At 43.5% G+C, this 23,485-nt stretch overlaps 1 protein-coding gene across 2 annotated transcripts in view; it reads right to left on the minus strand.

Moving 5' to 3' along the window:
• Positions 1-903: 903 nt before the first annotated feature.
• The window catches only part of Cdk8 (cyclin dependent kinase 8), a 76,154-nt gene continuing 53,572 nt past the window's right edge, over positions 904-23,485 (minus strand). Inside the window, exons 5-13 of one of the 2 annotated variants that reach the window (XM_052168710.1) lie at positions 22,520-22,577; positions 19,900-20,031; positions 10,516-10,659; positions 8,064-8,133; positions 7,231-7,303; positions 4,886-4,983; positions 4,178-4,256; positions 3,903-4,058; positions 904-2,177 (exon numbers count right to left, since the gene is read on the minus strand). In XM_052168710.1, the coding sequence (XP_052024670.1) occupies positions 2,052-2,177; positions 3,903-4,058; positions 4,178-4,256; positions 4,886-4,983; positions 7,231-7,303; positions 8,064-8,133; positions 10,516-10,659; positions 19,900-20,031; positions 22,520-22,577 (936 nt within the window). In that variant the 3' untranslated portion in view covers positions 904-2,051. Of the gene's footprint in view, positions 2,178-3,902; positions 4,062-4,177; positions 4,257-4,885; positions 4,984-7,230; positions 7,304-8,063; positions 8,134-10,515; positions 10,660-19,899; positions 20,032-22,519; positions 22,578-23,485 lie in introns of both variants that reach the window. The other variant, XM_052168709.1, reaches the window with a different exon arrangement.

Genomic DNA, 23,485 nt, shown 5'->3' on the forward strand with positions numbered 1-23,485 from the left:
GGAAACAAACAGGCGTGGTCTGTTACAAATGCTAGGCAGCAAGTTAAGGCTGAGGTGTGGAGTAAAGAAAGCTGGCAGGCGGATCAAATGGTTGTTCTCTGTAGCAGACATAATTCCATGAAGGAAACCAAAACTCAGAAAGCAAGCAGGCTAGGTCTGCCAATCTGGGAGTCACCCCCATGTTTTATCACAAGATTAAACAGGCTCACTCAAGATGACAGTGAGATTCAGGCAATGTGAACAAAGAGCCCCTGAACGTCCTGACAGTAGGAGGAGCTTGCTAGAGTGGGGTTTCGGTCCTGGAACTCCTGGGGGTGGGGGGTGAGGTGGGGTGGGAGGGGCTGTCAGCAAGCCCCTCCCTCACATCACTTAAGTCTGCTGGTGACTTGGTCTGTCACTCATGTGAAGGTGAGTGGCCTTGGAGCAGCCTTTCTTCTTTAAGACGGGTTTACTTAAGCACTCAACTCACAGGGTTAAGGGTTAAGCACTCAACTCACAGGGTTAAGGAGGGGACTTGTGTGATCCAAGGCGAGCAGTGTGGCTGTGACCTGGCGTGAGAAGACATCAAATGCCGCTCCCAGCAATCCCCTTTTCTCTTCTGGTCGGGCCTATTCCCAGCTCTTAGACTGCTCTAGAATGTTTTAAAAGGGATGGCTTCAGATTTTGAGAAAATATCTATTAACTCTAAAAAGGAGGAATGGAGTGGAACAGGGCTGACTGTAGAGCTGCTACCTGCCCCCTGTGCTATAGGACTAGACAGCTCACCAGAGTCCACACCTCAGTCTAAGCCATCACTCCAGAACAGACATCACCAATAAGTCACTGAGAAGAGTTATGCAGAAGCACATTTTAAAATTACAAAAGACCCTTGGTGAGTTTGAAAAATATAGCTGACACCATACATTGATTTATGAAAAATAAATTTATTACATAACACCTTGTTTTTAACAATGTTCAATTTTTTTATTCAGAATACTTGTGTCATTCATGTAAAATAGTTTGATACAGTACGTTGTACGTTATAGCTTTTTGTTTTCCCCTCAAAAGTTCTAAGGCTCTCCTACTCCCTCTCCTCTGCTGAAGTAAGGGCACCCTAAAAATGTGCGAACAACCTTTTAAAAAGAAAGTTAACTGAACAAAATTGTAATAGCACTACACTAGGCAGCTTCAAATCAGGACAGAAGAGTGCAGACTGACGCCGTGCCTCACGGAGGACACTGTGCCTCACGGAGGTCGCCACTCATGCTTTTGCAATCAGAAAGCATGCTCACAAATCGGCAACACCAACAAGGAAAAGAAAACACTGTCTGCGACAATCATTTCAGTTTGCTGAACCAACAGGCTTATATCAATGACAACATATTTAATTACTATCAAATAGCAGCTTTAAGACCAGTCAAGTCATAGGTTGAAAATAAAAACAAACCTCTAAGTTGGAAATTAATCTTTGGGAGTTCTGAAACCTGTCAGTAGAAACTATGTGGTTCTTTTGTACTTTCAAAATAATCCAAGCAATATTCTTGGTCATAAAACACTGATTTATGTAGAAGATGAATCAACTCACTGATAAGACACTAAAAAGAAAGGTGTACCAAAATAATCTTTAAGTCTTGGTTATTTTGTTAACATAATCTGTGTTTCAAGTACCAGTTAAACCTTGCGTCTGTGTGTACTATTGGTCAGATAACGCTGTTACACTGAAAGTCACCACACATGAGGACAAATGCTCGCCCTAGCACATTTCACAGCTTCAACTGCTACAGACTGTCACTGAAAACTATGCTTGGTCAGTCTGAACCATGTCAAGTAAACTATGGAAGTAGCAAACCCACAACACAACTGTGCTAGCACTTTCATTTCAAGTCTAACTCCAAACTTAGGTACAACCTGAAGCTACCACCCCAATCTGTGACAACTGGTGGAACGCGGCTACTGGACATTGTGAAGATGTGGTTGTACAGTACATTCGCATGGCCCACACCAGGTTCCCGCAGAGGGCTGCAGCCATCCTGCAGCATGAGCAACAGTGCACTGACAGACTCCAGCACAGCTCAGTACCGATGTGTCTGATGTGAGTACTGTGGAGGCTGCTGGGAGGTAGCTGAGTATCCCATGCTGCTCTGGGGCTGTGATGTGCTTGGTCCAGGGTTGGGATAAGCAGCATGTGGATTGGAACGCTGGAAAGAAGACAAGGGAAAAACGTGATTCAGGGGTTTCTTGAGGCATCTTGGCCCCATGTCATCAAGACTGATAGAGAAGGGAATCTTATTCCAAGGAAGCGAAGATGTCAAAGCTTTTGTAAGGCACTAGATTTAGAATTAAAAAAATAAAAACAGCCACAAACCCATCAACTGGCCCATACAAAACAAAACTGAGCAAAAGCAGACAACAACCCCAAGTCTTCCAACATTAGCTTCTCTTTAGGAAGGTAAGAATTAGGACATAAAAGGTAGTAATTTACATGCTGGGGAATTTTGATCATTATCTTGCGACATGAGAATGAGGCACTTAGTTTGTATATCCAGAGTCCATATAAAAGCTGGTAGGCCAGCTGGAGAGAGGGCTCAGCGGTTAAGGGCACTGACTGCTCTTCCAGAGGTCCTGAGTTTAATTCCCAGCAACCACATGGTGGTTCACAGCCATTTGTAATGGGATCTGATGCCCTCTTTTGGGGTGTCTGAAGACAGCGACAGTGTATCCACACACACACACACACATGAGATAATAAATCTTTAACAACAACAACAAAAGCTGGTAGGCATGGTGGCTCTCTGTCATCCCAGCACTTGGGAGGAAGAGACAAGATCTTCAGGGGAAGCTGGCTGGCTAGACTAACTAACATCTACAAGCTCCAAGTTCAGTGTAAGACACTGCCTCAGTAAATAAGGGAAAAGAATAAAATAATTCAAGGGAAAGATAACTGATATCAACTTAGGGCCTGCACGCACACACTCTTATATCCACATGCATGTGTGCTCACACATATAAACACATATACAAACACAGGCATCCTCCATTAGCTGCACCCCACCATGGAAGGGCACTGACTGCTCTGTGAATGACAGCAGACTGTCAATGAGGATAAGAACAAAACAAAGATTCCCACACTCTCCGTGCAGGGCTTCCACAGGCCACCACGTTCACAACACACAGCCATCCAGTCTTCCCAAGCTTCACATTCTAACCACTACTCCGCTAATGGCGATGCCATCTGCAAGGAATTTCTGTTCTACCTTCCTTCCCACACTTGAGACATAGAGAACACCCAGGATTCTCATTCAAGGCTGAGCAGAAGGGGGATGCGGCAGCCTGTGGCCTTGTTCACTCTTCCACAGTGCTCTTTTGCAAACGCAGCCACCGGCTGAGTGCAAGGCACACGTGTTTAAGCCCAGTGCTTTTGCTTCACTTCGCACTCATGCCTGAGAGTGTGCGTATGTGTAGGCCAGAGGGTGATGTGGATTGCTGTCCACTGTACACAGAAGCAAGGTCTCTCAACCGAACCTAGAGCTCCATGACTTGACGAGGATCCTGTCTTTGCCTTTGAAATGACTGGACCAACAGGGTACAGCTGGGGCACCAAGCCTCCAAGCACTGATATGGGTGCTGGGTCTGAATGTTCCTGGTGGAAGAACTTGATGTGCTGCACTGTCTCCCAACCCAGCAGGTAAGCCATAAAATGCCACAGGTCTCAAGCTACTGCATGGCCACACTTGGACTTCCTATTCCAAGTCTGTCCTGAAAGCTGATCCCTGTCTACTCTTCCAAGTCTGTGGACTTCCATACCTGCACCATTCCACACTGATGTATCTTTCCAGGAACACCAATGCTACTGCAGACCACCCTTTGCAACAGATCCTTTAGAAACCCCACAACAGCAGGTCAGTAGGAGACACTTGCAGTACCTGATAGTCGGAGGTCATGATGAGTCCACCTGAGGTAGTGGTAGGAGGGACAACTCTCACTTTTTTCAAGGGGGGCCCTTGTGCGTGGCCGCTGTCCTGGTTCCCTGGATGGCCAGTTCCATTAGTGTGGTTATTGCCCTGCTGCTGCTGCTGGTTCTTCTCAATTGGTTAAACAGAAAACACAGTTCAACTCAGGAGGAGAACAAAAACTGGCTGCATCCCAGAGGCCCCAAAGGCCATGAAGAAGGCACTACCAATTGTACTTTAATACTTACTTTGTCTCCTTTCTCATCAGGCTCCTCTTCTGTTAAAAATTCTCGTTTGGGATAAGGGATTTGACAACCGGCGAAAACACTATTCACAAGAAAAAAGAAAAGAGCTGTCTCACATGCTGCCTGGTATTTCCAGGGCTTCATTTAGGTGACTCACTGTCACTCTCTAAGAAGCCAGGACTGTGTTTCCATAGTTACAGAGATATAAGCATCTTTCATGTAAGTCTGCTGCAAAGAATCCTTTAAGCAGTGACAATGCAGGTGGTGATCTAAAGGTCCTTCACTGTATAACCTAATCAATAATTACCCAATAGGACAGCTCTCTTATTAGTGCAACCAAAACATCTACCACTGTTTGCAGTGTCTTATCTGCCCATCCACGGTTAAAACAAAAGATGACAAAGAGAAGGCAAATTTATTTAGGACTGCTACTCCAGAAGATCAGAACACTTGGCTGTAGGCAGCCCTAGAAAATCCTAGTATGTGGAAGTAGTCTTAGCACAATGAACCCACCACGGAGTAAATGGACTGAGTACTGGTGAGATGAATCCACTTCAGCAATGCCTCTTAGCCACAAAGCCAAAAATGGCATTAAAGTAGAAAAGCTCCATTTCTTCAGGTCCCTCAGAGGCATGGCAACTTAGTGTGACAGAAAGAGGAAGCATACTTAAAGATGCCAGTGCACAGGAAGCCAGCAGATCTGCCACTTACTCTGACGTGGGAAGTGGGTCTTCTAGGAAGTAGGGGTCCTGCATGGCCTGCTCTGAGGTAATTCGCTTTATTGGGTCCATAGTGAGCAACTTCTGAAGCTGAAATCATAAGTCAGAAATATCAGGGCATGCTCCCACGGAAACATTGGTGCCTACTCTACACCCTGACTCAGAATTTATTGGTTGAGTGTACTGGGCAGGTCAGTTCAACCTCTTTATAACCATCTCTTTCCAGATGGAGCATAAAAACATTACCAAGTACTATAGCTTGTTTTCAGTATTAAACGAATATCCAGTAAGCAACTGTGATGGTTCTTTAGAAAGAAGCCTAACTGTGAGTGAGCATTGTAGCTACACTGAGCGCATGCATCCCTGACACATCCAGAGATACCACACTAGTGTGAAAATGCAGCACCTTTGACGCGCATGCCATCTGCAATGTTTGTTCCCCCAACCCCCAAGACAGGGTTTCTCTATGTACCAGCCATGGCTCTCCTGGAACTCAGAGATCCATCTGTCTCCCTCCCAAGCGCTGGGGTTAAGGGTGTGTGCCACCAGTCACCACTGCTCTCCAGGAATGTTTATTTCTAACGTTATGTAAGAGACACCTGAACAATGGCCTCCTGTTCTGATCTGCAGACTTCAAAGTGCAGCATAATTGCTGCAAGGTTGAGAGCTGAGCCCTGATTCCATAGCCTGACAGAGAGCTGAGCCCTGTGCCCAGATAGATAGATAGATAGATAGATAGATAGATAGATAGATAGATAGATAGATAGACAGACAGACAGACGTAAACAGCAATCTAAGGACTTGCGTTTCTACCAAGTTCCCAGTTGATGTCTGTGTTGCTGGACTGGGATTGGTTTGAAAAGTAATAAACTAATAAACATAGATTTAAGGGATGATGACCCAGAGGATAAAAGGCCATATAAATATCTTTAAAATGCAGTGAGAGTAGGACTCATTTAAAATACCAACACTTTCAATAAAATCACACAGAGCTGGGGTATGACCTGAAAGCAAACTAAACAGAGGGCACACATGAGGTCCTGTGGTTAAAGCCCAGAACAACAAATAAGCTACAAGGATGGTGTCATAGTTTGAATATGCTTGGCCCAGGGAGTGACACTATTTTGAGGTGTGGCCTTGTTGGAATAGGTGTGTCTCTGTGGATATGGGCTTTAAGACACACATCCTAGCTGCCTGGAAGCCAGTATTCTGCTAGCAGCCTTCAGATGAAGATGTAGAACTCTGAGTTCCTCCTACATCATGCCTGCCTGGATGCTGCCATGTTCCTACCTTGATGATATTGGACTGAAGCTCTGAACTGTAAGGCAGCCCCAATTAAATGTTGTCCTTACAAGAGTTGCCTCGGTCACAGTGTGGTGTCTGTTCACAGCAGTAAAAAACTGATGGTCTCTAGGGTTCTGCTGCTCTAAGACTGCAAGGAAGGCATGGGCCTGTGGGATAGGCATGGCAAACCCAATAATGCCTTTTGACCATTATTTTGTTAGGACCAATAAGACTTAGATCATGAAGGCTCCAACTTAATTTAACAATTTGAGCCCTGTTGTAAAAACCTTTGAATAAATCATCATCCTCATATACGGTGTGGCAACATGGCAGGTTAATACGATGGCCTTGTAAATACGATGCTGGCAGAGAAGCAGAGAAGGGGAAGAGAAAGCATAAAAGCAGGGTCAGAAGAGCTCACTGCCCAGTGGTTTAGCTGCTATGAAGGAAAAGGTGGCCTCTTCAAAGTCAAGGAATTCTCGGCTAAGACTGCAATGGATTACATTTTAAGAAACTCTTAGGACAAGTGAAATGCATGCGTGCCTAACCCTCCTTGGATATATTATAGTCCTTCTGTGAGACATAACTGGAGAAGCATTTCCAGTTGTCGTCTCACAATGGACAGTTATGAACCAAGAAAGCAGTGGGTGGCCCAGTGTGACCACCCTGTGGTCCCTGGGGGAGGGCCCTACAGTCTCATCCGCTCTCTTTACATGACAGCATGCCAGCTCTCCAGAATGAGCAGTGCGAGTGTCTGCACAGAGCTGTCAGGACTCAAGTTTATGAGGTAACTTGGGAGCTAAGTTTACAAACCATCTTTAAGTAGATGACAGTATAAACTAGGTGTATTATTGTTCAGGGTGACTATCTAGCATGAACAAGGTTTTATTTAGATTTTATTCCCAGAAATGCACAAAAACAACTACAATGAAAAACAAGGTAGATGTGGTTTCCGAGTGGCAAGAAGGCTTTCTCTTGGTACTTTGTGTGACTTTCTGGGGCCCCTCTGAGAGATGCAAGGGTCCTGCAAGCTGCTGCCTCAGGCTCACTCACCAAGTGGAATGCTTTACTGTCAGGTTTAACTTTATGCTTTTCCATATACTTGATAAGGCTGCAATTGGTATACCTGAAAGAGAAACACCAGGAAACGTCCACATGAGATCAGAGCTGAATTTTACATTGGCTGATATCTTCCTATACACACTGTTTTGATCATAACCACACATCAACTACGCTCTGAGTAGCATAAAATAGCAGCATTAAGCCAATGCTATACTTCATTCAATATCCACCCTAGTCCTTGGATGTTTGTTTTCTGAGGTTTCATGTAGATGAAGCTGACCTCTACTCTGTGTAGTATGACCGGCCTGCCTCCAAGGAGAGGACTGGGATTATGCGCACACCACCACACCAGCTATAATAATGATTTGTTGATTTTTTTTTCTCCTGAGACAGGGCATCATGTATCCCAGGATGATCTTAAACTTACTACGAAGCTGAGCATGACCTTGAACATCTAATGCTACTTGTCAGGACTGCCGGCATGTACTACCAACCCCAGCGGGGGTTTTTGAGGTGTTGGGTAATCAAACCCAGGGTTTCATGAATGCTAACAAGCAAGTGGAGCCACATTCCCAGCCCCACTAGTCACTCCTGAGTGGGTATTCATGGTGATATTCAAGACAACTTTATGAACACATCCTGGGGGCATTTTCCCCACATGAATTATTTTAAATACTATTTGTGCCAAAGGTTTAACTTAGCCTTACCAGTAGGGTTGACAGTATCTTGTCATGTGTAAGTATGAAACTCTGCCTACCCTTGGCCTTGTACCTAACTAAGTAAAGTGAAACATTCACAAAGGGTCCATTTTCTTTCCAACTTACGTATTTCTTCTGAAATCTTTCATTAATGTTGAATGTTCGGGCATCTTTTTTATATCTTCCCAATCTTTATCTGTGAAATACATTGATAAGTGTTTACCCCGTGGCCTTCTGGCCTGACACCTAATCACATCGGCCTACTCTTGCTACTCTGTTCTACTAAAACTTGTCAATATCTGTTCTATCACTAGAAGGAAAAAAATCACAAATAAATATTTGTTATTAAATGGTCCTATTTATATTAGTAAACCCACTTATTTTTCCGCATTCATCAAATTTCTTGGTTCTATCAGCAAGCAGTCTTTTTAACTGAGAAATCCAGGCTCTTTTACCTGACTGGCTCGACACACTTCTCTGGATGCCAGGCAGCCCTCCTTCCACATTCCTAAAGGTCCTCCTGACATTATCATGGCAAATGGTGGGACACAGCACGGATACTGCTATCTCAGCTACTCCTAGTGTTGCTGCTCAATACCACGTGAAGGATGCAGGCAAGAACAACTGCTCAGTCAGTCGGGGAAGCAGAAAGTCTTGTGTTAGCTCAGCTGCCTCTGCAAAACTGCCAGTGGTGAAACCAAGGGTCTGTTAGGTGCCCAGTGCTATACCAGCAGCTGAATGCACTGGTCATCTATCTTCCACAGACATCAACCAGACTTCAACTTTAAAATGGTATTTTCTCTGCAACTACTTATTTACTCCAGTTTCTCTGCTTTGCCAATGTTTCAGAAGGCTAAAAACCATTTAGTTTTCCCTCAATTATATACTTCTTTGTACAGGTTATATATTTGTCCATTCTTTTCCATCCTTATTGTGTCTTTATAGCTGTGGTATTGTTCTATGTAGCTAGTCTCCTGACTTCAGTGAGCCCACTGTGAGTTTTGAATGTTCCACAGCCACACTGACCTTTCTTAAGCAGAGCACAAGCCCTGTCTACGATTCAAGTGTCTACTATGGATCCTTGCTGGCTGCTGTTTGCTTTTCTGGCTTCTCATTAACTGAGGCATTTGAACTATTAAACCCACGCCGAGAATCATCCAGACCGTGGTCCTCATTGCTTCCAATCCCTGCCATGTCTCCTTCCCATGGGCCTCAGAAATAGTGAATGAACTTGGATCTAAGAAGGAAGAAGTATTTCCTTTAGCCACTCAAACCATGTCTACTTTTAAGAACATCTGAACAATGTAAATGCTTAAGAGGGCAAGAATCAGTGTCTATCTGCCTACCTGCCTGCCTGCGTGCCTGTCTCTCTACCTACCTACCTATCTACCACTTTGTCTATCTGTCTGTTATCTATCTATCTATCTATCTATCTATCTATCTATCTATCTATCTATCTGAGACAGGGTCTCTCTCTATTATGTTATTCTGACTGTCCTGGAACTTGCTATACATACCAGGCTAGCTTGAATGCACAGAGATACACCTGTTGTAGACTCTGAAAAGTACTGAAATTAAAGGTGTGGCTACCACACCCAGCTCCTGATCAATATATTTTACTCAAGACGGTAGAATGTAATGACTAAATGACATTTTTATCCCAATAAGGTCTTCCCCCAAATACTGGGTCATTCTGGAGAAGGGAAGTCTGTTGTTGTTCTGAATTTGCTGATAATTCATAATCCCAAGGAAAGGTGGTACTCTATCCGTCTTAAGTTGTGGTGACCTAAGAAGCAGTCCCAATAGGACACAGTGTCAGTTATGTGCTTGACGGGCCGCCACCTTGAGGTACTTTCTCCACACCTGCACTATTCTGGACCCCTGGGCAGTTTCTGAGGCTGGTGAACCACTGGTCTGTACTACAACTAGGACCTGAGATACAGCAGGAGAGATGCTAACTCCGGAGAGGTAAATACCCAGACATTCTCTCTGCTATAAAATCCATGAGAGGTTGAATACCCAGACATTCTCTCTCTGCTATAAAATCTATGGCTGTGATTGTCACTCCTGGCCTGGTTGCTTTAGCAAGACATTTAAAAAAAAAAATAGTGACAAATGAGGGAGCAGAAGTATGGTTCCTCCGCAAGCTGTGGCTCTGCACAGCGCTCTACCTAAGCAGAGCCTTCAGCTTTTGCACTCAAGCAGCGGCAGCTATTACGTGCTGCCAGAAAAACAAACAAACAAACAAACAAACAAAAAGACCTTTACTGCTTGTTCTAGTTTACACTGGCAGTAACAAAGGCATCAAGTTAATCCAGCTATTGCAAGATCTCATCATTTCAAATACCAAACAACAAAACAAAACAGCAAACCAAAAGGAAAACAAACAAAAACCTCACTGAATTCAGAAAACCCCTACGTATTTTAATGTTGATACTTGAATTCTATAAATTTTGCTATTTCTGTGATTCTCTGAAAAAAAAATTAAAGTCTTAAAACCAAAGAATTATGTAATATAAGCCAAAACCACAACCTTTCCAAAGAAGATAGCAAACAAACAACAAAAGCAAGTGTGTACCTGCAGGGAATCCCATTACATTGAATATTCTGTCCAGCTGGTCATGGTGATAAGGATTACTAGTTTTGATGTCCTCTTGTCGACAGTGAAATATTGGTTCTGACGTTAGTAGTTCTGCAAATATACACCCTATAGCCCAAATATCTTTAAAAGAAAAAGAAAAGAAAAACAAAAACAAAAACAGAAAAGAGAAAATAAAAAGGGAAAAGGAAAGGAAAAAGAAAAAGGAGGAAAATAAAGTGCTTCTTTCCAAAAGAAAATGCATTTTTACTTCAATGGGGAGTGTTCTTTCTCTGTTTCTCACACATCAATAGTAATCACTGGGCAAGTAAACCGCTAAATACCACAGGACACTGTAAATATCCCCCACCCACCAAACTTTCATTGCTTGATATCTCATCCACCCAGTGACTTCACAGAAGCCTATGTTTATTTTCTGAATCTGGGTGAGTTTTAAATGCTTAAACATTACCATAACTACAGTCTGTATATAGAACATGGGAACCACAAACAAATGAAACCAAACCAAAACAAACACAAAATCCATAGACCCCTTGAAATTGGGCACTTGCCAGAATACAGGAACATTTTTCATGATAAAATAATTTTATCTTGTTTATTTACCTGTTAATTTTCAAGCCTATTAACTATATCTGTCCTAATGCTAACAAGAAAGATATGCGTTCTATTTCATCTCTTCCTGCTAAACAGCAGCATTGCTTTTACAAAGCTAATTGAAATACAGAAAGTAACAGAAAAATCTTCAAAATAGGTATAGAGGCTACAAATTAGTAACAATTATTTACCGTAGACAAACTACAAAGTAAATTTCTTTCATTCACAAGATATATGTTGACTTTCATTCATACCAAGTTTGTAGTTTACAGAACTATTAATGGAGGCAAGATCTGCCTACTCAGAGTGTGAAGCTGAAAATGTCCCACTGTTACGTTTGGCACACAGCCTGGCAGCAGGTACTGTCTCACTTATACAGTTCTGGGCAACTGCAGATGCTCAACAAGTGCTTTCTGAATGACCTACACAAACCTGGGGCAAATGGGAAGCCATAAAACCTGCAAGGACAAATACAAAAGCCATCCTTATACTGAAGCTGGTTACTCAGGTACCTGAGAAACTCTGGCTTAAGCAGGGAATGAAAAAAATGTGTTAGGAGAATTTGTGAACTTCAGCACTGAAATATATTTATGACAATTAGGATTTTTTAATATTTCCATACATAAAATTCTCATTGTATATGTAAATTATATTTACATTTTGGAGTGACAAGTTCATCTATTTACATAAAGATTCATAATTTGAAGACTGATTTTTCTTAACCATATAATTTTTTCATCTCAGAAAACCAAGATGTTCAATAATACCCTTTCATTTGTGGGGGAGGTCATTTTTTTGGTTTTCCAAAACAGGGATTTCCTGTGTAGCACTGGCTGTCCTGGAACTCAACTCATTCTATAGATCATGCTGACCTCAATTGAGAGATCTACCTGCCTCTGACTTCCTAGGTTTGGGATTAAAGGTGTGCACCAGCACTGTCCGGCTAAGATAATACTACACATGGGGAAAAGTTTTATCAAGAAACATGTTGGGCTATTTCATTTTAGTGTTAGAGGGTACACAGGAAAGCTACTGCATATAAATGTAATCTTTGACCATCTTAACCACTGCATGGGTAGGCAAGCTAAGGATTTAAAAACTGGGTAATGAATCATTTGCATTTTAAAAACTCAATTTACAATACTCAAAAGATACTACAATGAATCATCTGGTTACTTAACACCCCCCCTCCCCCAAGAAGAATGGAGTAGTTTCCCCATGACAGCCTGACGGGTGTTCACTCTTGAAGGAAAAGTATAGCGGTTGACTGACCCAAGCCTGGCCACTTCTAACCTACAACTTCAGCTGTCTCTTGTATACAACAAATTTCTACCTTTCACCCTCAGGATCTTGATTTTGTCACCAATTACAAATTCTAGTCAGATGGTTGGGTATTTATTCCCTACAACTTCCTAATTCTTACCAAGAAGGTGTTTCTTCCTTGCTCATATGTTTGAAAATATGCCAAATTCATGGGAGGCTCTTCCCTGTTCACCTTCCTGCCTAACTCCTTCCCACTCTCAAACATGCAGCAGCCATGTGTAGCTAATCAGATGATGTAACTCTCACCTGACACCCAAAGGGAGGGAGGAGGATTTGTTAAACGCTGCTTAATCAATGGTGTTGATTCTGATAAAAAAGAACGAGTGTCTGTCCTTTTTCTGTTTTACCTCAAACTCCCCACTTGAGAGAGAGAGAGAGAGAGAGAGAGAGAGAGAGAGAGAGAGCCACCCACCCAATCCGTGCAAACTGAATACCTGGAGGGTGAGCACTGTTCAACCCCCACACTTGAGGAAGACTTTCGGGACAGCTCGTGCCATAGCTGTCTGGGAACTCAGACCTCTCCTTCAGCATCCTCCCAACACCAAACACAACTAAACACCTACACACTCAGGGCTCTGTCTCGTAGATATCATGCTCACTAGCCCATTATTCTCTTTCTTTGGCTTAACAATTCAGCTTCCAGTGTTGTCCAAATGGACAAATGGCCACAGCACTGAAGTTGGTTTGCAGCAGAGAATGGGACCATGGCAGTTATCAAAGCCAGATGTTTTCTTTGTGCACTCTACAGTCTAACACGATCTGTTGAACCAGCAGCGGACCCCCTTCTAAATGGCACTGTGAAGATGGACACATGCACATGCTCCAGATACTTTGATGTTTAACTCCAAGGGCAGTGTAGCTGCTCACATGTCAGCTTCCAGACAGCAAAGTCCAAATGCTAGACAGAGTTCTCAGCAGGAACCTTTAAATGGTATGGGGAATCTGAATGCTTTACCAGCCATAAAGGCCACCCATAGACATAAGGGGCAGGAATGAAACTGAAGGACAAACTAGAACTGAAGGTTTCCTCTTACACTATCTCGTTCTTATTTAAAAATACTGAAAATGTCAAGTTCACCACCGCTCAGACACAAACAACAGCTAAGAAAGGCACCTATGTTATAACTTCTTGAGGCAACATGCTGAGTGAAATGAAGTGCTTTCCAAAAGGCATTGCGGCCAAAGCAGGTATACATGGCCAGGGATTAGTACCACTGAAGAAATGGCAGTGGTCTTGAATCTGGTCATCTGTCAGTTCCCTTTATGACTCCTACTGTAGAAGGCAAATGTTTCTGTAAAATGTCATACAATTATTAGAGTTAATGGTGACAAATGCATTTGACTATAGGAAATTCCCCTTTTTTTTTTTTTGGATTTGGTTTATTTGAGACAGGGTTTCTCTGTATAGCCCTGGCTGTCCTGGAACTCACTCTGTAGACCAGGCTGGCGGAAACTCCCATTTTTAGAAAACAGCACTGAAGGGAACCTGTTAGCAGTGAGGGCACTGTTCCTATGGACTAGGGGACCTGTGAGCAGAGAGGGCACAGTTCCTATGGACTAGGGAACCTGTAAGCAGTGAGGGCACAGTTCCAATGGACTAGGGGACCTGTGAGCAGAGAGGGCACAGTTCCAATGGACTAGGGGACCTGTGAGCAGAGAGGACACAGTTCCTATGGACTAGGGGACCTGTGAGCAGAGAGGACACAGTTCCTATGGACTAGAAGACCTGTGAGCAGTGAGGACACAGTTCCTATGGACTAGGGGACCTGTGAGCAGAGAGGACACAGTTCCTATGGACTAGGAGACCTGTGAGCAGAGAGGACACAGTTTCTATGGACTAGGAGACCTGTGAGCAGAGAGGACACAGTTTCTATGGACTAGGAGACCTGTGAGCAGAGAGGACACAGTTCCTATGGACTAGGAGACCTGTGAGCAGTGAGGGCACAGTTCCTATGGACTAGGAGACCTGTGAGCAGAGAGGGCACAGTTCCTATGGACTAGAAGACCTGTGAGCAGAGAGGACACAGTTCCTATGGACTAGGGGACCTGTGAGCAGAGAGGACACAGTTCCTATGGACTAGGGGACCTGTGAGCAGAGAGGACACAGTTCCTATGGACTAGGGGACCTGTGAGCAGAGAGGACACAGTTTCTATGGACTACGAGACCTGTGAGCAGAGAGGACACAGTTTCTATGGACTAGGGGACCTGTGAGCAGAGAGGACACAGTTTCTATGGACTAGGAGACCTGTGAGCAGTGAGGGCACAGTTCCTATGGACTAGGAGACCTGTGAGCAGAGAGGGCACAGTTCCTATGGACTAGAAGACCTGTGAGCAGAGAGGACACAGTTCCTATGGACTAGGGGACCTGTGAGCAGAGAGGACACAGTTCATATGGACTAGGGGACCTGTGAGCAGAGAGGACACAGTTCCTATGGACTAGGGGACCTGTGAGCAGAGAGGACACAGTTTCTATGGACTACGAGACCTGTGAGCAGAGAGGACACAGTTTCTATGGACTAGGGGACCTGTGAGCAGAGAGGACACAGTTTCTATGGACTAGGGGACCTGTGAGCAGAGAGGACACAGTTTCTATGGACTAGGAGACCTGTGAGCAGAGAGGAGACAGTTCCTATGGACTAGGGGACCTGTGAGCAGAGAGGACACAGTTCCTATGGACTAGGGGACCTGTGAGCAGAGAGGACACAGTTCCTATGGACTAGGAGACCTGTGAGCAGAGAGGACACAGTTCCTATGGACTAGGGGACCTGTGAGCAGTGAGGACACAGTTTCTATGGACTAGGAGACCTGTGAGCAGAGAGGACACAGTTTCTATGGACTAGGGGACCTGTGAGCAGTGAGGGCACAGTTCCTATGGACTAGGAGACCTGTGAGCAGAGAGGGCACAGTTCCTATGGACTAGAAGACCTGTGAGCAGTGAGGACACAGTTCCTATGGACTAGGGGACCTGTGAGCAGTGAGGACACAGTTCCTATGGACTAGGAGACCTGTGAGCAGAGAGGACACAGTTCCTATGGACTAGGAGACCTGTGAGCAGAGAGGACACAGTTTCTATGGACTAGGAGACCTGTGAGCAGAGAGGACACAGTTCCTATGGACTAGGGGACCTGTGAGCAGAGAGGACACAGTTTCTATGGACTAGGAGACCTGTGAGCAGAGAGGACACAGTTCCTATGGACTAGGAGACCTGTGAGCAGAGAGGACACAGTTCCTATGGATTAGGGGACCTGTGAGCAGAGAGGACACAGTTTCTATGGACTAGGAGACCTGTGAGCAGAGAGGACACAGTTCCTATGGACTAGGGGACCTGTGAGCAGAGAGGACACAGTTTCTATGGACTAGGAGACCTGTGAGCAGAGAGGACACAGTTCCTATGGACTAGGGGACCTGTGAGCAGTGAGGACACAGTTCCTATGGACTAGGGGACCTGTGAGCAGAGAGGACACAGTTCCTATGGACTAGGGGACCTGTGAGAAGAGAGGACACAGTTCCTATGGACTAGGGGACCTGTGAGCAGAGAGGACACAGTTTCTATGGACTAGGGGACCTGTGAGCAGTGAGGACACAGTTCCTATGGACTAGGAGACCTGTCAGCAGAGAAGACACAGTTCCTATGGACTAGGGGACCTGTGAGCAGTGAGGACACAGTTCCTATGGACTAGGGGACCTGTGAGCAGAGAGGACACAGTTCCTATGGACTAGGGGACCTGTGAGCAGAGAGGACACAGTTCCTATGGACTAGGGGACCTGTGAGCAGAGAGGACACAGTTTCTATGGACTAGGGGACCTGTGAGCAGTGAGGACACAGTTCCTATGGACTAGGAGACCTGTCAGCAGAGAAGACACAGTTCCTATGGACTAGGGGACCTGTGAGCAGAGAGGACACAGTTCCTATGGACTAGGAGACCTGTGAGCAGAGAGGATACAGTTCCTATGGACTAGGAGACCTGTCAGCAGTGAGGGCACAGTTCCCAGGGGGTCACTGCTATTCTTGCTCAAGAACTGACCAAGTCATTCTGTGCATGTGTCCCTGCTTTCCTCTCACCCAGATCATAAACTCTTTTTAGGAACAAGGTCCAGAATTTGATTTCATATTAAAGTTACCACTTTAGCTACCTATTTATGTATAGATAGGAGGAGGGAGACAGGCAAATACAAAGTTAAACGTGCACTCTCTGATGTCAGATGGACTGTTAATGCTGCTGGACTGTAGACTATAAGGAACAGAGAGTCTCAGGCGCTCAGGGCATGGGACTTATTTCATAATCACTCCACTATCTGTACAATCTGCTAAGATCTTACCAAAAGTAACATAACAATGTTCTGAAATATTAAATCCTTTGATAATAAAAAATAACTATCATATTAACTGAGAAAGCCATCTTTGTTTAATGATATTAAAAAAAATATTCAAATGTGCTTAGGTAACAGCACATGTTCAGAAACAGCATATATGTTTATTGGGAAGCTGCTCTCGGGTAAGTTCACTGGCCCCAAGGACTGAGGTCAGAGGAGTCACCATGGGAGGCAGGAAAGGGAACAGAAAGAAAGAGCATACACACAGAGGAGGAGAGAAAAAGAGCCTGATTTTTTTAAAGGTTAATATTTTAGAATAAATTTAGATTTATACAAAGCTGCTGAGAGATTTTTCATATCTGACTTATTTATGTTTATAATTGTCTTTCTATGAAATAAAACGTGATCTCAAAGCAGATAAGAACATTAGTGAGCATAAAGTTTTTGCCAAATAAAAACTGAGGACGGATTCAAGATTAACTCTGAGGCTAACAGCAAGCATCCTACCTTTTCCATCTGGAGAATGGAAAAGGCTTTGCAGAAATATGAGTAAAATCTTAACAAACATAAATGCCTAGTTTTAGACAATATAGGTTCACCTGCCTAGGCATTAGTGGGCTGTGGTGAACAGCAAGAAGGTGAGTTTAGTCTACTGGAGTCTAGAGACAGCTTGCAGCACCAAAGACAAGGTAAGGATGTGATGTGGGTGACAGAACAAGACTGCCCCAGATGGCGTTAGCACAGCCAACTTCCTCCAGGAAGTTCTCTATGACTAAAGTCTGAGTGAAAAAGGAGAGAGAGGTGTGTAAAGACATTTTCTACACAGATGCTGCAAATGTTTCTGATCCAGAAGAATGCAAAAGGTGCAACAATGCAAAAAAAAAAAAAAAAAAGGCCTCAGTCTATGGCACGGTGCCTGAGCAGTACTGTCCTACAAAACTCTACAGACATGTCAAACTAGGAAGGACTGTTGTTTCAACACCATGCTGGCCCTTCTCCCCATTTTCTACTAATGCTCTCGACTGTTCAGTACAGAGCAATTGGGCTAAAGCCAGGAGAGTCTTATGTCTGACTGGCTTCAGAACAGACTTACCCATTCAGGCATCTGGTTCTCCCTGGGGATGACAGCTGTCTATTGTAGAACTTCAAAGTGTAATCTGCAACCTACATACCCCATGATCCAACACAGAGGTCCCAGGTGGCTTTTGTAACTTAATTCTTAAATACAAATAGAGAAACTAGAGGACACCTAAGTAATTAAGGGTCCTTACAACACAGATGAGAAATGACACAAAATGGAAAACAAAGCTGAGAAAGAAAACACAGGTTCTTTGCTCAGGTTGCCAGGGAGACGGCCGACTTTTGGCTGAGAGAGTGCTTACTAACAGCAGCCCACGGACTTGGAGACTGGCAGGAAGCAGCTTCCTCACTACTACGAGAACACTGGTCTGTGCTCCAAGACACCCAGAGAGGCCATGGAAGGCACCGACACAGACAAGAAAGGTCCTTCACTGGCAACCTCTCTATCCAAGGATAGATCCTTTCAGGTATGGTGACCAAGATGACTATGCAGAGGCCTAGACTTCCTGCTACATTTGCAAGTAAATGCTGCTTCCAGACCCAGCTCAAGAACATGTCTGTACACCTGTAGTATGCCCCTCAGTCTGTCCATGATCAAGCCCCGAAGATGGACTTGCAGACCGGCAAGACAAGTGCATAGCTCTGAGCAATACAACGAACTCAGTGCTCAAGGCTTCAGGGTTCCTGGCCCGAGGCTCCAGAAGCTCTGCTCTGCAAAGACTGTGGTTGACTCTACACAACACAGGATCTTCCAACCCAACACATCAGCAAAGACCAGGCAAGCAATAACTCTGAGTGCACAACAAACCACAAACAAGTACTGTAATCCTTGTTTTCGAAGATATTAGCAAAGCTTTTCTTTGTATAAACTAATACAAGAGGCCACAAAAGTCATGGTTAAACAAAGAGCTCCTAAGAAAGCCAGAGAAGCATCAGAAGAAAAGGCACAGTGGAAAGCACCAAGAGGCCCAGCATCTCATAGCAGTACATTCCAGAAGAAAGGAACTGGAAACTTTGAGGGGAAGATCAAAGAACCATGTACCTTAAGAATTGTCAAGAAGACTACAGATAGGAGCTGAATGACTGTGTGCAAAAACAAAACAAAACAAAACCCTATAAAATGAGAAGTAGCATTTGTTTGCAGAAAGGGACAAGCCTAAGTGACCCACAGTAACCCGAGAAGACTGGTCTGAGAACAAATTAGCCATACTACTACCTAAAGGCAAAGAAGAATGATCAGAGCACGACTCTAAATCACCAAGTAAATAAAGGTCTATCCCAGAAATACTACAAATCAGGCAATAAGATGTTCTTCCAAAGAAAGCCATGGGAGGAGAAAATAAGAGACAAAGCACAACAACCTAGAAGAATAAAATGGAAAATGTTAGGGAGGTATGGGTTGGTGGGTGGGGATGTGGTAGGCCTAGGTTACCTGTCACAGAAGTGGCTGCAAGCCTCTATGTCATCAACATAAAAGGAGAGGACTTACAATAACATTCACCCCCGTAAAATGAAGCCGAGAAAGATATCAGTCATGGGGAAGGAGCAGAAAAGGCTGCAGATGAGTTTCATTCACTGTACCATGTAAGTCAGCCACCAACACCTTGACTGGCAGCCAGCAGAGGACCTGAGAAAGAGTGGCCCCGTGCTGGCAGGCGACAACAGGCCGTGAGGAAGCAACAGCACCATGCTCCTAACTTTGAAAAGTCCTATCTCCTCAAGTCTGCATATTTTCTTTAATTTTAATTCTAGATGTTAGCATTTCTTTTGGTGGCAGAAAGAACATTTGTATGAAGTTCTAGAACTTAAAATTTTTAGTTTTCTTTTTATATGAAATTAATTTTTTTTTTTTACTCAAAATATTCTGAACCTCTTTTGTAAAGAGGCGTGCAATCTCATGCTCTCAGGTGCTAATGCATATATGTGGATAGTGGAATTCTGGGGTTTTGTTTTTATAATTTTCTAATACTTGATTTAAGCATGTACAAAAATATCTCTTTCACAGAAAAAAATTGTTTTAAAGTCCTGTAATTTTCATTAGCCCTACTCACCAATTGCTTTGGTATAATGTCGCGCTCCGAGGAGTAATTCTGGAGCTCGGTACCAGAATGTTACAACCACTGGATCCAAATCTGCTAAAGGCTTCAAAGGTGAATTAAATAATCTGGCAAAGCCCATGTCAGCTGTAAAAACAACAACAAAACCACGTAAGTCAACAGACAGGCCTATTTTACAGAGGTAGTCTCATTTGCCAGGGTGAACTATCAAGAACGTGTGCAGACCTGGGTGAGGAGGATAAACCTCTTGCCACTTCTACTGACTGAAATGTAGAAGCACTCGAGATCAGTCACTCAGCTCTTGAATTGACAGCTCTGTTGTCAGATCTCCAGGGTAAGGCTGCTCCCCTGGCAAGCTTCTTTCAGAGGTCCACAGCTTTGGGCTTGGGATAGGTTTGACACTAAGCTATACCTCACCTCTCAGCACCTAGGTGCAACAGAGTGGGGTTTCCATTGTCTACATCAGCAAGCTTGTTCGCTGTGGTCATCAGAGTAACTACTGAGTGTTTTAATACTATTTCCCCCATTTACTTGGCCAGTTTCACTAACTTAAAAGAATCACTGTACTTTTTTAAGTTGAAAAGGCTATTTATTTCACTTCTATGCTTCTTCACATGAGACAGAAATTCAAACAAACAAACAAAAAAAATCACTAGGCCTCCAAGATGGCACTGAAGAGTTCTTGGCACTAGTACCACGCCATTAAACCACTTGGTTATAGACTTTGCACTGCTAATCCATATTCTTAGAAGTTTCATCTCTGTACGACCTCACATGCAGTCACTACACAAAAATACAAGATGACCCACATTCACCACCCACCGGGAGATGTCAAGATTCAAGACCATCTAGACAATTTAATTCTATTCTAACATTATGTTTATATATATAATGTTTTGCCTGCATGTATGCCTGCACACCAGAAAAGGGCACAAGGTCTCATTACAGATGGTTGTGAGCCACCATGTGGTTGGCTGGGAATTGAAATAAGTACCTCTGGAAGGGCAGCCAGTACTCTTAACCACTGAATCATATTGTAACCTCCAACATATTCTAAAATATTTTTAATGAAGTAGATTTACCTTTAATTGACTTAATTATGGAGGGAGAAAACCAAATCTTGACAAAAAAATAAAAAATAAAAACCTTGAATCAGATATCAAATATTTCCTTTGAAATGTGAATACTTGATGTGGTACCACCCAAAACTCATAACATCACACACTGTTATACAAAAGTGCAATTCTAAAGATCTTAAATGTGCTATACAAAGTTTTTCTAAACCAGATGGTAAAGTACATACATAAAATTGTTCGTTGACTTGGCCTAGTCTAATCTGCATTCCCAGAAATGACATTTGAATCTGACACTGTGACATCAGATGGAAGAGATTCCCCTCAGAAGAAGCTCATGTAAGGCCACAAGCATTTGGTGAACACTGACAGGGGTCAGACCTTAGCGACAGTCAGTGGGTCAGAGTACAACGTGGTCCATGTTCTCACTGCTAAGAATCTGCAGAGTTTGTATCGTACGAAAACATTAGGTTCATTTAAAAGTGGACCATGAGCTGTGGGGGACTCGTAAAGGAGGGTGGGGAGAGGTGAAGAGGAGCCAAGGCTTACTGGACTGGTGAGGAGGCATACAGCCACAGAGCCTCGACCTCAGTAGTTCCTGCTCAACCTGTGGGTTGTAAGCCCTTTATAGGTTGAAAACCCTTTCACAAGGGTCACCTAAGACCATTGGAAAATACAAATATTTACAGTACAATTCACAATAGTATCAAAATTAAGTTATGAAGTAGCAGTGAAAATAATTTCATGGCTGGAGGTCCCCACAGTGTGATGAACTATATTAAAGAGTTGTAGCATTAGGAAGGCTGAAAGCCACTGCTCTACTTTATGTCAAATGTTGCAAGAGAAACTACTGTTCATTGTGTTCTCTGTTCTTGTGGCTCTGTAACTTAATTACACTAATTTATAACTTAATTACACGTCTTCTACCCCCATACCAAACAAACTGAATATAAGTGACAAACACTGCTTAGGAAGACGACAATGGAAGAAGTCAGGGAGGAGTCTGATGTAGAGGACAGCACAGAGCATCAAGGTGTACTGTCACGAACGCCTCTGCCCTTAGGCCAGGCCAGGGACAGTCCTGCACGCCAAGAGCTGTGTGTGCACACTGCCGCTTAGGATTTCATGCCTTGGTCGGCTCCTCAGCTGGAGGATGACAGCACTGCTTCTTCTCACTGACCTGGCTACAGAGACTGATGGGAGAATCAAATCGGCCATGTGCTTCTAAGAGGAGACAAGGCTGGCCTCAAAGGAGGAAGAAGCCACCAGCTCCAAGTGCTGTTTAACTAAGTCAGGTGGTTAGAGGAAGCCAGCCTGTGTTGTTTATTTTATAACCACAGCACGTGTATTTTATCTGTTCTCTCAGGATTGTCTGATTGGGAGGGGGGAGGGGAGGTCTCCTCTTTTATGTACACTCTTTTGGAATGTTCTGACATTTGGAACTATAGATATGTGCATATTGATACAGAAAACAGTAACATAGCTGCCTACAACAATTTCAAAACTATACTTAACTGCGACTTATCATAGATAGAACATACCAATTTTTACTCTTCCTCGCTCAGGACCTTCACCCATAACTAAAATATTAGCAGGTTTCTGTGGAAACAAAAGAAATTTTTTTCAATAGACAGTAGTAGATTTCCTTTAAATAGACAAATATGTTAATATAACATACATCTACTTAAAAATACTTTTCCTCAAAAATTAAACACAGGAAGCCACAGAAGAAACTGCATGTGTATACAAGCAAAGCCATACACGGGCCTCATTACAGAGAGCTGAGGCCCTGAATCAACAGGTCTTTACTATGGAGCATTAGAAACTTACAATGCCAAGCCCTCTGCAACCCCTTCCTTCTTCCCTCCCTCTCTCCCTCTCCGTCTCTACAGGGTCTCATAATACAGCCTGACTGTCCTGGAACTCACTATGTAGACCACAGCAGCCTTGAACTCCCAGATCTGCTGGTCTCTGTCTTCTACTACTACCCATTCTGTAGTTCTGGCTGGCCTAGAACTTTACATGTGCACAGGATGGATTTGAACTTGCAGTGACTCTTGACATGTCCTCCTGAGTGCTGGGATTCTAGCAAGAGCCACCAGGTCTGACAGGTTTTCAATGACATATAACAGTTTCAGAGTTTAAGGAAAAATTAATCTCCACAGCTCATTTAATACAAAGTAGCAAATTAATTACAGGCAAATATTCACCTGGTACTCGTTTTTGGAAGCCATAAGATACACACCTATGTTTAACATAAAGAAATCCAGTATGGTCTTTTTCTAAACAAGTTAGCACAGTGATAGTAATTTTATACTAACAATAATTCTGAGATTTCTTTATTTTTAAATAAAAGGGAAGATAATGTTTAAGAGATTTTTGTCAAAGTAGAATTTTAGTTTAAGCTTTAAGAATCAGACCAGACTGCTACCTACAACCTGTTAAAAGTGGTTCTTAACCCTCTAACATCTGAGGGCTGTCCTCTTTGGGAGGAAGAAGAAAGCCGC

This window comes from Apodemus sylvaticus, chromosome 22 (genome assembly GCF_947179515.1).
Source record: "Apodemus sylvaticus chromosome 22, mApoSyl1.1, whole genome shotgun sequence".
NCBI lineage: Eukaryota > Metazoa > Chordata > Mammalia > Rodentia > Muridae > Apodemus > Apodemus sylvaticus.